We start from the raw sequence: 13,267 nt of genomic DNA on the forward strand, positions 1-13,267 counted from the left end.
ATATATATATATATATATATATATATATATATATATATATATATATATATATATATATATGCTAATGTTACACTGTGACATCTTCATATGAGATTGTGAGACACTATATGAATGCACACGATTTACCACAAGAATGCAAACACTAGACTGTGTGTACTCATGTTGGACATATTGCACACGCTCTAGTTTGTGTACATTCCTATAGTAGATCGTGTGTGTTTATGTTGTGTCTCATAGTTTTACGAGAATATGTTACATTGTCTCATTTGATATATATATGTATATGCAAAAATGATAGGTTTTAATAGTACGCCTCAGTTGGTGAGGGACCATGCAAAAATTGTTAGCTTATGAAAAATTGAAAACTCATCAACAATGTTATTTGATTTCTTATAAATATATAGACGAAAAATCTAATTCGCCTATATATATGTATGTATTTATTTATTTATAAATCTTTCCCTTTCTAGAAAAAGAAAGGTAGGATAGAATTAATTAATTATTAATTAGTGATGAGGTTAGGTAGTATGCATATTTAATTTGTTTTTGAATACAGGTAGTATGTATATTTAATTTCTTCATTTCTTGTAATCTTACTTGTGAAATTAAGTTGAATAATCGGCTTTAATTTGTGCTCTAAGATCCAGGCCGGGCAGTGTGCTTGGTAAAGCTAGCTGCTATTGAAATTAGATTGATTCCATCTCCGGCCTCCGATCCTCCAAGTCGGCAATATAATATTTTGGCCATTTCCACTTCTGCAGCTGTATGTGTCCAAAACAAGCTAAGGTTACAAACCTTCTTTCTCCATTTTCTTCGATTCTCTTCTCATTCCAAACCATATCTTTTGTCATCTAATCACTACCTTGTAGCTTTGTCTCGTTTAAAAGGCTTACCACTTGTAGCTTCCTTCTTTATAATAATAATAATAATAATAATAAGGGTGTGTTTGATTCCCACCCTAGAATCAGAATCGAAATGTGTATCAAATACTTGGTAATGGTAATAAGTTTTGGTGAAAGTATTTTGCATGTTTGGTAGTAGGGTAGAATGAGAATGATTATTAATTGTTGGGAAAGCGGCTAAGGAGGAAGGGAATGAAATCCTTTTTTATTAGGGAATGAGTTTTGCAATTAAGGGGTAATCAAAACCCATAGTAGTGTTCTAAAAATTTATAGACCAAACCATAATAAATTAATAATAACTTTAATACTCATTCCTCATAGCTAAACTTACCAACCAAACACACCCTAAGTTATTTCTAAGAATTCAGGAATATCTCTAACAAATAGTTCACTTTGAAAAATACTATTCTTGAGAATATAATTGAATAGACCTGCTTTCAAAAAAAAATTGAATAGACCTATTTCTATTTCTAGGAATAATACTATTTCATTATTATCAAGCTACTTGTGAACCAAAGATTCTGTCATTCCATCATTATCATTATATCCTTAAGAAACATTAGAAACGTTACATCATTTCGTGAATGGAGCAGAATAATAGTGTTATTGGGGAAATTAAAGATTAATTCATATATAAATACTATAATCGTAGTTATACTAGCACATGTTTGTCATCATCTTTCCAAGCTGCAGCTTTTAATTTCTTAATAATGTTCTTTAATTCTTTGACTATGTCATAGGGAATTAGGAATATTTCTCTTACGATCCCCTACGGCATAGTATCGTCAGTTGTTTGTCCTTGTCGTCATTATATTATACTCGCATCAACCTATACTTCATATGTTACATTTATATATTGCTTTCACATGCACTTGGGTTCAACCATTATTATTCTTCCCCATTAATATACTTTGTTACATTGTTGCAGTGAGATTATATCACTGCATTTTTGTAGTGGCAATGGTACTCGATCAAGTTTTTACTCTTTATTTATTTGTTTTAAATAATGGGTTTCATTATATTTATTTAATTTCTTAATTAATTCGCAGGAAAAATATGAGCTTATTGAAGGGAAAGTGGACTGGAGGGGAAGAACAGCTCGGAAGGATAAACATGGAGGAATCCGAGCTTCCATTTTCATATTAGGTATACCTACATTGGCTGTTGCTTTTGTTTTACCGGACTAGTTTTCTTGTGGGTAATGGGGTTTTCAGAAAATCTGTATAATTTACACGACCAGAAGTAATTAAGTGTTGAACAGAGTTGGGTGAAGGGCTAAATTCAACACCAGGCCAGGTGTTAGGGAGATTATTGATTGGAGGTCATAGGCCCAATCCAACGCTAGAGCTAGGGATTGTTGGCTGGGTGGAGGCTATAACAGTCAAGCTCAGTTCCAGGTGGCTAGGAATAGTTAAAATTAGGCGGAGGGGGCTAGGTCCAATACCATGCCTCTGGAAAATATGACGGCGGTATAAAGATCAAAATAGAGTTGTAAACTGATAATTAAAAGTTTGGTCCTAAATAAAGGCCAGTGAAAAGTCAAGTCCAGTGACTAAGAGGTTATTGGGTGAATGGGTGAAGGAAAGGGCCAAGCTAAGCTATTGATTCTAACATTTTGTTTGCATGCATGATTAATAATGGTTGTCGGATTTGAAACATGCAGGAATATTTGGTTTTGAGAACATGGCAACTATAGTTCTGGGGGTGACATTGCTGACGTACTTAAATGGGGTGATGAACATCAACCTAGCCGATGCAGCCAACCATGTGACTAACTTCGCCGGCGCAACTTACATTCTCACTATTGTAGCCGCCGTCCTAGCTGATACCTACATTGGCCGATTCAAGGCTGTTCTTATTTCTGCCTGGATTGAGTTCTTGGTAAGTCTACATTAACACTGTTTGAGGTGATTTCCCTGAGAGTCAAACTTGTAATTTTATAGTTACTGAATCAATAGTCTAATCAATTTGGTTGATGTTGTTCCCTTCCATCTATTTTTTCTTTTTATTTTGTACTAATATGGCATGCTTGATTTATCCAAAACAAAAAATGAATGATGATAGATCTCAGTGCTATCCTTCTTAAAATTTAATTGGTGATAAAAAAAAAGTGGGCATTAACTATTTAGTATGTGGTAAGCCACAAGGCTACGTTTCAAATTGAGTAGGAATTTAACTCGACCGACCTAACTGATGCCCAACACCAGAGGCTTAGTATAGTTGTTTGTTGCCTAACTTGATGTCACGACTTAAGGCGGTAATATACGCTTCAAATCACACTAGAAACATGAATAGGAAAAAGGTTGAGGATGATGGAAAGTACATGTGACAGGAGTTTTACCTTTGAAGGTTGACCTAATATTTGTTAGGTTTTGTGTATAATTTTTGTTTGTTGATGTAGGGGCTAGGGCTTCTAGCAATGCAAGCTCACTACGCTAAGCTAAAGCCTCCTCCATGCAACCCTCTTGACAAGGCTCAAAAGTGCGAGGAAGTTGGGGGCCGCAACGCGGCAATCCTATTCGTGGCGCTGTACACGGTAGCGATCGGATCGGCGGGGGTGAAAGCCGCAGTGCCGTCGCACGGGGCGGACCAATTCGATTACAAACATCCTAAAGAGGCTTCCCAAATGTCGAGCTTCTTCAACTGGCTGTTGCTGGGCGTTTGTGTAGGAGGGGCGGTGAGCCTCACGCTCTTCGTCTGGCTTATCCAACATAAGGGATGGGATTGGGGCTTTGCTGCTTCTACGGTGGCTATGTTCTTTGGTGGAATCTTCTTCACTCTTGGCTTGCCATTTTATCGTGTGTATGTCATTCAAGGAAGTAGTGCCATTACTCAAATTATTCAGGTACCACATCATCATTGATACCTTCTACTTTTCTGATATATATATAGGCTAATGTTCAAGTGCATCCACCTGTTCTCATGAGTGGTGTGACACTCTTTGTAACTGTACACAAGTTAAGCTATTACACGAATGAATACATATTGTAAATTGTGTGCATTTATGTTGGACGAGTTACACACAATTTAGTATATGTGTACTTGTGTAGTAGCTTTTGTATATTTATGAAGGGTCTCACGGGATTAACCACAAGATGTGGTCTCATTTGATTATATATATATATATATATATATATTAGTCTTGTATGTATGTTATTGTGGCATTTGGATGGCAGGTATTTGTCGCAGCCATCCACAACAGAAAGCTACAACTTCCGGAAGACTCCAGTGAGCTATATGAGATCAGTAATAAGGACAAAGAAGCTGCGGTAATTGATGCTGAATTTCTACCCCACACTGACAAATACAGGTTAATTACTTACTTTTTTTTTTTTGGCTGTTGAAAACAGCAAATACAGGTTAATTAATTACTTAAAGAGTACTATTACAACTTACAAGAATTTTGACGGTACAAAACATGGCATTAATATATTTTGGTTGAATGACTTCTATACAATTAAAGAACATTATATTTTTCTTTTTGGTTTATTTTTGTTGGACTGAGTAGGGTGAAAGGCCACATCAGGATTGTTGGGGGAAGGCCTGAATAGTCAAAGTCCAATACCCTTCTCTTTAAAATAAAATTGTGCATTTATTACTAGTTAGTTATATCTCTTGACGTAGTATTAAGCATTTGATCTTAAGGATCGGATTTTGTTTTTCCAGATTCCTAGACAAAGCAGCAATTCAAACATCATGGGATGAAGAACCGAATCCATGGAGAGTTTGCAGGGTGACACAAGTGGAGAATGCAAAAATCTTAGTAAGCCTCATCCCAGTGTTCTTATGCACAGTGATAATGACAGTTTGCCTTGCCCAACTCCAAACTTTCTCAATCCAACAAGGCTCCACAATGGACTTAAACATCACCAAATCCTTCCACATTCTCCCTTCTTCATTACCCTTCCTCCCCATCCTCTTCCTCATCTTCTTGATCCCCCTCTACGACCGAGTATTCGTCCCCGCCATGCGCCGCCTCACCGGAATCCCCACCGGAATAACCCACCTCCACCGCGTCGCCGTCGGGCTGGTCCTCTCCTCTCTGTCCATGGCCGCGGCTGCCATACTGGAACTCAAACGGAAACAGGTGTTAAGGATTAATGATTTCATTTATTTTCATTTATTTGTTACTTAGTTTCATCCCGTAGAATAGTTCTGTATTATTACTTTTATTACTTACTTTATCTCCATGTACATGTATAAATACCATGCTTGAAAAAATAGTCAGTTGCTCCACGGGTGCTCGGAGTGTCTAGCAAGGCCTAGACAGGAATTAATCGAGGCCCGTCCGTGTATTTTTATTTTACTTTTTATTTTTTAAAAATTTATTTAAATTTTTAAAAAAATTTAACACTTACTATTTAATATTTAATAGTTAATACTAAAATATTAAATATTATCTAAAAAACATCTAGAGTTTAAATAATTATATTTAGAGTTATTTAGTTCAAAATAATGTTGTTTTTAAGAAAATAACTCATTTAAAAAAGAAGCTAACAATAGTTAATCGGCACTAGGCGGCCTAGTCTGTGCCAGGAGACCTAGCCAGTGCCTAGAAGGACTAGATGATTAGCGTCTAGGCCGCCTAGTTTGCTGCCTAGTCGGTCAGCCGCCTAGATCACCTATTATGGTGATATGCTAGAGGGTCGGTCAGTTCCTAGGGTTATTAATCGGTGCCTGACATAATTTTTGGAACATTGAAAAATAGCTTTCGCTTTAGGTTTAATTATATACAAGCTTTTCACAATTTCTACAACAGGTGGCAAGAGAGAGCAACATGGTGGACGCCATCCCGATCCTGCAGCCATTGCCGATCAGCGTGTTGTGGCTGTCGATCCAGTACTTTATATTCGGGATAGCCGACATGTTCACCTACGTTGGACTTCTCGAATTCTTCCACTCGCAAGCGCCCAAGGACCTGAAATCCGTGTCGTCTTGCTTCCTATGGAGCTCCATGTCGCTGGGCTACTTCACGAGCTCCGTGCTGGTGAAGGTGGTGAACGTGGCGACGAAGGGGATAACGGAGAGCGGCGGATGGTTAGGAGGGAACAACGTTAACAGGAACCATTTGGAGCTGTTTTATGCGTTGCTGTCTGGATTGAGCTTTGTGAATTTCTTGATATATTTGTTTGTTTCTAAGAGGTACAAGTACAGGCAACAAATAGGTGACGACGATTCGATGATGTCTGAGAATGAGGATGAGAGTAAATAGGCTCCACCTCCGGCCACCATGCCGGCCTCTTATCTCCGTTGGCTGATATGATATTCTTGAATCCTGATTATTATATTCTATCCTTCTTATTACTGTTCTTGGAGATTAATCAAAGTTACATATTGGTACAAATACTTTTGGGTAACAAGGTTGTCTCAGGAGTATCAATCTCCGGGTCAAATTTTTTATTAATGGATTAAATTTTTAATTAATGGGCCAGGTATTTGACATTATTAATCAGAGATTGGACATAGCTCACGAATTGAGACCCGTGAGACAGATTTATACAAGTTTTTATAATGGACATCAAAATTTATAATAGAGTACAAAAATTCTCAACCAAACACCACCTTAAAAGTACTATTATATTATAAATAAAAGTTATACTCCCTCTGTCCCGTATTTATTGTTTTACTTTGATTTTCACACAATTTTAAGAAACAATGAAAAGAATACTAATTTTTCTATTTTGCCCCGAATATCCCATGTGCTGATTTAACTATTCTTACCTTTTATACTCAATAACCTTTTATACTCAATAAAGTAGGTGGAACCCAACATAGATATTAAAGAACAAGATCTTGTGCGTGAATTTGGGCATTGGGACAATAAATTTATTGAAAAGTATGAAGTACATATTAAGGGCAAAATTGAAAAAATAGAATGATAGTGGTGTTTATTTTAAGAAAGTAGACAATATTATGGAACAAACTAAAAATAAAAGTAACACATGTCAAATTACACTTACTCGTTGATAAAAGTTATGGAGTTAAAGTTGAGAGGCGTTGAGAGAATTATTGGAAAGGTCAAAATAAGTCAAATCCATTTATTACTGAAACATGCATGCACAAATCTATATATGATTATTAACTATGCTCTCCATCATATATGTATATATATATAAGGCTTATTATTAGCAAAGGTGGATTATGTATCGATCATGGAAACTCAATGCCCTCCCTCTTCTTCATCTCAGTCTGTTCTACGTCGACGATGAAACCCTTGGCATGCTGTTTCCAGTAATCCGCCTGAGGATTAATCCACTCCGGCTCTGCTATCTCCACTCGGGATTCCTTTAGGCTGTTGGTTGATATGTTGTATTTGTTATCCCTCTTCTGAACTAGCTCCGGTTTCACTATCCCCGGATTTACTGCCTGAGGAGACATCATTAGTGATGGCAGCCCTATGGGAAGCTTATCACCTGCATCGATGTAAAAGGAAATGATCATACTAATCATTTTCGATCAGATGGCATCTAATGACTCTCCCATATGGAAAGTCATGAGATCGAGTCTCAGTGGATACAATATTGTCTCTTTGTATTTCAATAGGTTGAGAAAGTATAGCTGAATAGATACACTATTTAAAACGGTTATCAATGATTTTTTGTTCTTTTAGTCAATAGCTCAATTACACTATTTGATACTTTGAGTTCTTTCTTCTTCTTTTTTTAATCAAATTTTAAATTTCTTACCACTATTTCACCTCAAGTTTGACCATTACTTACCTCTGTCGGTTTGCCATGTACACCAGAATTTGCCATAGGTCTTGGCAAGATTTTCAAGCTCAGATCTACCCAATATCTCTGGGATTCTAGGGTTCACCCACAATCCTGATTTGATCTGGACAGCACAATATTATTTAATTTCCATTTGAAAATACAGTTTGTTTCCAAATAAATGATTGAAAATAATGTGGGAGAATTAATTAGAGTATATTAATAATATAAGTAATTACAAACCTCATAAGCATGAGAATGCCACAGCTTTTGTTCATCTTCAGGCAAGCCTTCATATAATTTGTCAGAAATTATATACTCCACCCCTATCCAACAATAGCCAAAATACACAATTTACATACTGAATGTTGGCAATTTATATATTGAATGTTCACAATTTAAATTGTGAACATTCAGTATGTAAATTATGATAAGTCCGCCTTACAAAGTGGACCCGAGTTTATAGTATAATTATTGATTTTTAATGTACCGAGCCTACTATAAAACTTGGTTGGCACATGAAATAAGAAATAAAAATAAGACGATAATTAGAAAAGGCAAATTATACCGTGCACCACGTACGTAAACGACGTCGTTTTGAGCATTGTAAACTAACCGTCCCTTTTTTAGAAATCACGTTTCCCGTTTCAGTCGGTCTGTGTATTTATGTTAATATTCTGTGTATTCTAGGTAATCGTTCTGCGTATTCCAGGCAATCATTCTGTGTATTCCAGGCAATCATTTTGTGTATTCATGTTAGTAACACATGTTGTGATGTGTTTGTGCATTCGAATGTTTTAGGAGGATGAGTTCTGTGTATTTTGTGTCAATATTCTGTGTATTGATGTTATTAACACAGGTTGTGATGTGTTTGTGCATTCGAATGTTAGGAGGATGAGTTCTGTGTATTTTGTGTCAATATTCTGTGTATTCTGGGCAAACATTCTGTGTATTCTAGGCAAACGTTCTGTGTATTATAAATAATGATTACGTGTATTATAGATATCAATTCCGTAGAGTCATTCGCGTTAGCGTTTGCGTCCACTAACATCGAAACAACGTCATTTTGGACCAGGATGCACATTGCTATGTGTACCGTGGTTACAAGGGGGTTGTTGCTTAATAAATAAATAAAAATAATGGCCCAAGGTTCAGAATGCTTAAAATAAAACAGCCTACTAGACAAGCCCACAAAAATCCAATAAGACGAGAGAATAAGATGAATCGATGGCAAATTATTTATGAATTCAAAATACACAATTTATTACATAAAATACATACCGAATGTTCACAATTTACCTACTAAATGTTCACAATTCAAATTGTAAACATTTAATATATAAATTGTGAACATTCAGAATGTAAATTATTGTGTATTTTGAACATGAGTCCACCTTGTAAGGTGAACTCAGATCCGTGGTATAACTATTTTGAATTGATGATGTCCTACATGTATAGGTGGGTGGGTGGGTGGGGCAAGGGGCCCTATTTATAGTGTCGCCATTCTTAAAATACATGTAAAATGAGTGAATAGTGTTGCTTGTTGCTCCTCAACCACCTCTGTACGTAAGGATGACCCGTCATGCGTCCCTAAGTCACCCCTATACGAACCCATAAACTGTGCCATGACAGGTGCCAACCAGCCCCGTGCGTGGCCGTTCAATTTTTTAATGCGGTTCAAATTCAATTAAAATACAAATTTAAGGGTTTGTTTGAAAATTCAAAAAATTAAACTTTTCAAAGTAATTATTTTTGAATATTTCCGTGGTTGGAAATGAACAAAAGATAAAGTTAATGAAAATACACATTTTAATATAAAAATAAAAAATTCGTTTTAGTAAAAAATGTCTTCGAAAAAAGGATCCATTTTAGTAAAAATATCTTGTAAAATTTTTACTCAAAATGACATTTTTCAAATTTCTATTTCACACTCAGTTCTCTCACTCTTCTTCTAACTCTTCCTCTAAATGGTATCAAATGGGCAAATTGACATTCCGGCTATGTTTGGCAAACGTAACTGAAAAGGTAGCTGAAAGATGAAAAGTAGCTGAAAACTGAAAAGCTATAAGTTCGAAGCTGAATTCTGAAGAGCTGTTATGTTATGCTTAAGTGCTTGGTAAAATTAACTTTTTGATAAGCTGATAAATGTAAAAAGACTAAAAAGGACATCTTCATACAATTTAAATAGGTTTGTTTATATATTAAAATATAAAATAGTGAAATCAATATTTTAATAAAATATAAAGTAAGAACATATATTTGAAAATATATAAAGTAAAACAAAATGTTTAATAATTCATAAAATTAGTTTATACAAAAATCAAGATTCAAACACAAATGTCAAATTGAAATTACAACCAAACATATTGAAGAGAAAAAGTCAAAAAAGTTTAGCAAAAAAGGTTTTAATTAGGAAGGGTAAATAATGTCTTCTTTAAAATAATAAAGTTAAAGATGGAAAAAGAAGTTAGAAGCTACTAGCTTATTTTGAAATGCTAACTTAGGTAACGTTCAAAAATAAGCTCTTATTTTAAGAAGATTACCAAACAGAGCTTATATCTTATTAGTAGATTAAAATAAACTAGATCCTAAATAAGCTCCCAAATAGAGCCTCCATCTATCTATTTATTATTTTAAACGTAATTGTACTAGTTCAATTAAAATATGACGAGTTCAGTCAAACTGTGCAAAACAATAAAAATCACAATCCAGCTGATACACTCTCATTTGTACCTATTTTACTTGTGTTTTTATGTAGGTTTTATAGTTAATTGTGTGATAAAATGTTGTGTCCAATGCTTATTTCCATGTTTTCATATTTAAAATGGTATAATGCTTGGTTTAAATGTTTTTGATGTGTTTAGAAGTGCATTAGAACCATTTGTGAACAAAAGCCAATCCAAAGGAGCCAAAGAGTTGTAATTTCCGCTGCCATGGCGACATCTTGGTAATCGGACCATATCTCTTCCTATGAATATCCAAATGAGATGATTCTTGAGCCATTGGAAAGAAGACTTCAAGGGCTACAACTCTTTTGAAGACATCAAAGTGTAGATTGAAACGGAAAATGGTCAAAAGATCAAAGAGTTGTAATTTCTGCTAAATATGGCGACACCTCGGTAATTGGACCATATCTCAGCCTAGAAATATCCAAATGAGGTGATTCTTAAACCATTGGAAAGAAGACTTCAAGGGCTACAACTTTTATGAAGACATCAAAGTGTAATTCGAAAGGGAAAAGGGTCAAAATCAGGATGCAAGTCGGAACTGCGTCACAGGAATTTTCGACGCGTCGAACTCAACTTTCGACGCGTCGAAAATCCCAAAAATGAGGCAGAATGGCCTCGTTTCGGCGCTGTAAAGATTCGACGCGTCGAATGTTGGATTCGACGCGTCGAATGTCGCAAATCTGCGATTCTAAACTTCTAAAAATTGTCATTTTTGCCCTCCATTCTCCACCCACTATAAAAGCATCATTTTCTCTTCAAACCCTAAGCTTGGCTGCGGATTTGGACAAAGGAGAGCAAGGAAAGGAAGCTCTCATCTTCTCAAAGAGCTCAAAAGGAAAAATCAATTGGAGAGGAGAGACCAAAGAGAAGAGCTTGGAGGCTTCATTCGGGAGAATTTCTTCATCTCTTTTCTATTTTAAAGCTTTATTGTATGTTTGTTGAATCTATTTTAGCCATGATAGGCTAAGCTTTCCTTTGGGATTTTTGGATTGATAAGTGTTTATGAACCTATGTGCCTAGTTCTTTAATTGCTTGAATGAAATATCTATTTGAGTTTATTACTTGTGTTGTAATTGTGGCTTAATTTCTTGATGCTTGTAGTTAAGGATCCTAATTACTTGTTTCATTGCTAAATTTGTCTATGAATTAGAGCACCCACAATTGCACTTGATTCTTGTACCTCGAGAGAGGACATGTTGATTAAGGGATTTATTGTGAATAGCTCACGAGAGTGAGTATTCCAATTACCTTGTTTTGGGATTGAATTACGAGAGTAATCTTTCCCTTTTAGATTGCAATCATCCACACTTGTTGAACCCGAATGATTATTTCACTTTAGATTGGCACTAGGTGATTAAACACTTTGACACCCAAAAATCCCGCTCTTAATCTCTTGTATATAAAAGTCCGTTTGCCTTGCTTCATTTATTTTATTTTCATAATTTTAGATAAATACCCATTGTTAATGTAGGAATAGCTTCTCGTGAATTAATTAGTAACTAGTGCTTAATACCCCGCTTCCCTGTGGATCGATAACCCCGGAATACTCCGGGTATTTGCTTGTACCTAAAAAAGGCTACGACCACCAGCCCGACCCATAGCTCAGAGAGAGAACTAAAAGTATGTAATTTTTTCAAAAACTATTTAATTTACACTTATTACATTTATCAATGGATATTGATAAATTAAAATATGAATTAGGTTGAGCCAAATTAAACAATAAAAATTTTAAACCCAACACATCCGTACACAACCTAAAAAATTAAATAATAATAAATTTTTCTCTTATTTTTTTAAAATTTTAATAATTAATTTTTCTCTTATTTTTTAAAATTTTATAATTATTATATTTATCAATGTAATATTAAATATGAATTGAACTAAAGCCAAACAATAAAAATCTTAATAACTAAGCCCTAAGCCCAAATTCCAAGAAAGTATATTTTCGCTTCAATTTCTCTAATTTAAAATTATTATATTTATTTTTATTATTATAACTTTCTAAGTTAAAAATTATTTATTTATTATAATAATTATTAATTTTATAATTATTATAATTTTAGTTTATAATTTTATTTTAATGTAAATAATAATAAAAATGATTATTATTAAAATAATTAATATTGTATAATAATTAATATAGTAATAGATTTATGCTCATATTTTAAAAAAATTAAAAAAAAAATTATGACTTTTAGTCAAATAGAAAATAATGTTTTCTACCATTCAATTAAAGGCTAGAGAAAAGATGAATTATTTTCTAAAATTTATTTTTCGTATTTGTAAAAAGACCCTTAATTTTTATACCAAATTACCCATGTTAAAATTTTATTTAAATTTACATGTTAATTTTTTATTAAGGAATTAAATAAAAAAATAAATAGAGAATTAAGGCAAGTAAATTGAGTCAAGAAAGTGATTATCCAAAATTTAACAAACATATATAACTTATAAGCAATAATAAAGAGGGAATATAATTTAGTCTGTTCCGTGAATTTTGAGTGGTAATTTTTTATTTTATTTTAAAAAAGAAATTAGTTTTCCCTTTTAAAAGAAAGGTACATATTTTCTTATTAATTGTGGAAGATAAAAACACGGTAGTGTTTAATTTTACCGATAAGGCGGCCGTGGGATTCATCGGAGTCGTAGACGGCGCACTGCAGGAAATCCTGGTTTATGCGGGTGATGAAGTGGTGAGTCTCGATTTGACGGCTCATGTCATGGCTGTAGATGGCGAATGTGCACGCGTGCTGGCTCATCTCTTTAATGGGGCTCAAAGATTGCAGCATCTGAGCGCCTTTGTCCACCATGTGTTGCCCCATCGTCATCGCCTTTCCCGGCGGCATCTTCTCGCCTTCCACCGCCGACGCCATATATGGACACACTACAATTATAAATTCCCAGAAATTAAGTTTAATTTGTAGGT

General features: G+C 34.5%; 2 protein-coding genes across 2 annotated transcripts; one reads left to right on the forward strand and one right to left on the reverse strand.

The window, feature by feature from the left end:
* Positions 1–1,862: 1,862 nt before the first annotated feature.
* LOC116032322 (protein NRT1/ PTR FAMILY 4.3-like) lies at positions 1,863–6,114 on the forward strand. Its single transcript, XM_031274824.1, has 7 exons — positions 1,863–1,877; positions 1,952–2,048; positions 2,566–2,783; positions 3,304–3,747; positions 4,079–4,212; positions 4,569–4,989; positions 5,662–6,114. The coding sequence occupies exons 1-7, from the start codon at positions 1,863–1,865 to the stop codon at positions 6,112–6,114; spliced, it is 1,782 nt and encodes a 593-aa protein (XP_031130684.1).
* Positions 6,115–6,962: 848 nt separating this feature from the next.
* Positions 6,963–13,267, reverse strand: LOC116033518 (oil body-associated protein 2C-like). Its single transcript, XM_031276263.1, has 4 exons — positions 12,956–13,267; positions 7,856–7,938; positions 7,622–7,736; positions 6,963–7,315 (listed from the first exon to the last, which is right to left on the reverse strand). Exons 1-4 carry the CDS (start codon positions 13,212–13,214, stop codon positions 7,053–7,055), a joined length of 720 nt encoding a protein of 239 aa, XP_031132123.1. The 5' UTR covers positions 13,215–13,267; the 3' UTR covers positions 6,963–7,052.

The sequence above is a fragment of the Ipomoea triloba genome, chromosome 10 (genome assembly GCF_003576645.1).
Source record: "Ipomoea triloba cultivar NCNSP0323 chromosome 10, ASM357664v1".
NCBI classification, from domain to species: Eukaryota; Viridiplantae; Streptophyta; class Magnoliopsida; order Solanales; family Convolvulaceae; genus Ipomoea; species Ipomoea triloba.

Coding starts and splice junctions, on each gene's coding strand:
- LOC116032322 (XM_031274824.1), top strand. Junction 2,784..3,303: donor CTGCCTGGATTGAGTTCTTG/GTAAGTCTACAT, acceptor TTGTTGATGTAG/GGGCTAGGGCTTCTAGCAAT. Junction 3,748..4,078: donor CCATTACTCAAATTATTCAG/GTACCACATCAT, acceptor TTTGGATGGCAG/GTATTTGTCGCAGCCATCCA.
- LOC116033518 (XM_031276263.1), bottom strand. CDS start 13,214: ATGGCGTCGGCGGTGGAAGGCGAGAAGATGCCGCCGGGAAAGGCGATG. Junction 7,939..12,955: donor ATCCCACGGCCGCCTTATCG/GTAAAATTAAAC, acceptor ATTGTTGGATAG/GGGTGGAGTATATAATTTCT. Junction 7,316..7,621: donor TACATGGCAAACCGACAGAG/GTAAGTAATGGT, acceptor ACATCGATGCAG/GTGATAAGCTTCCCATAGGG.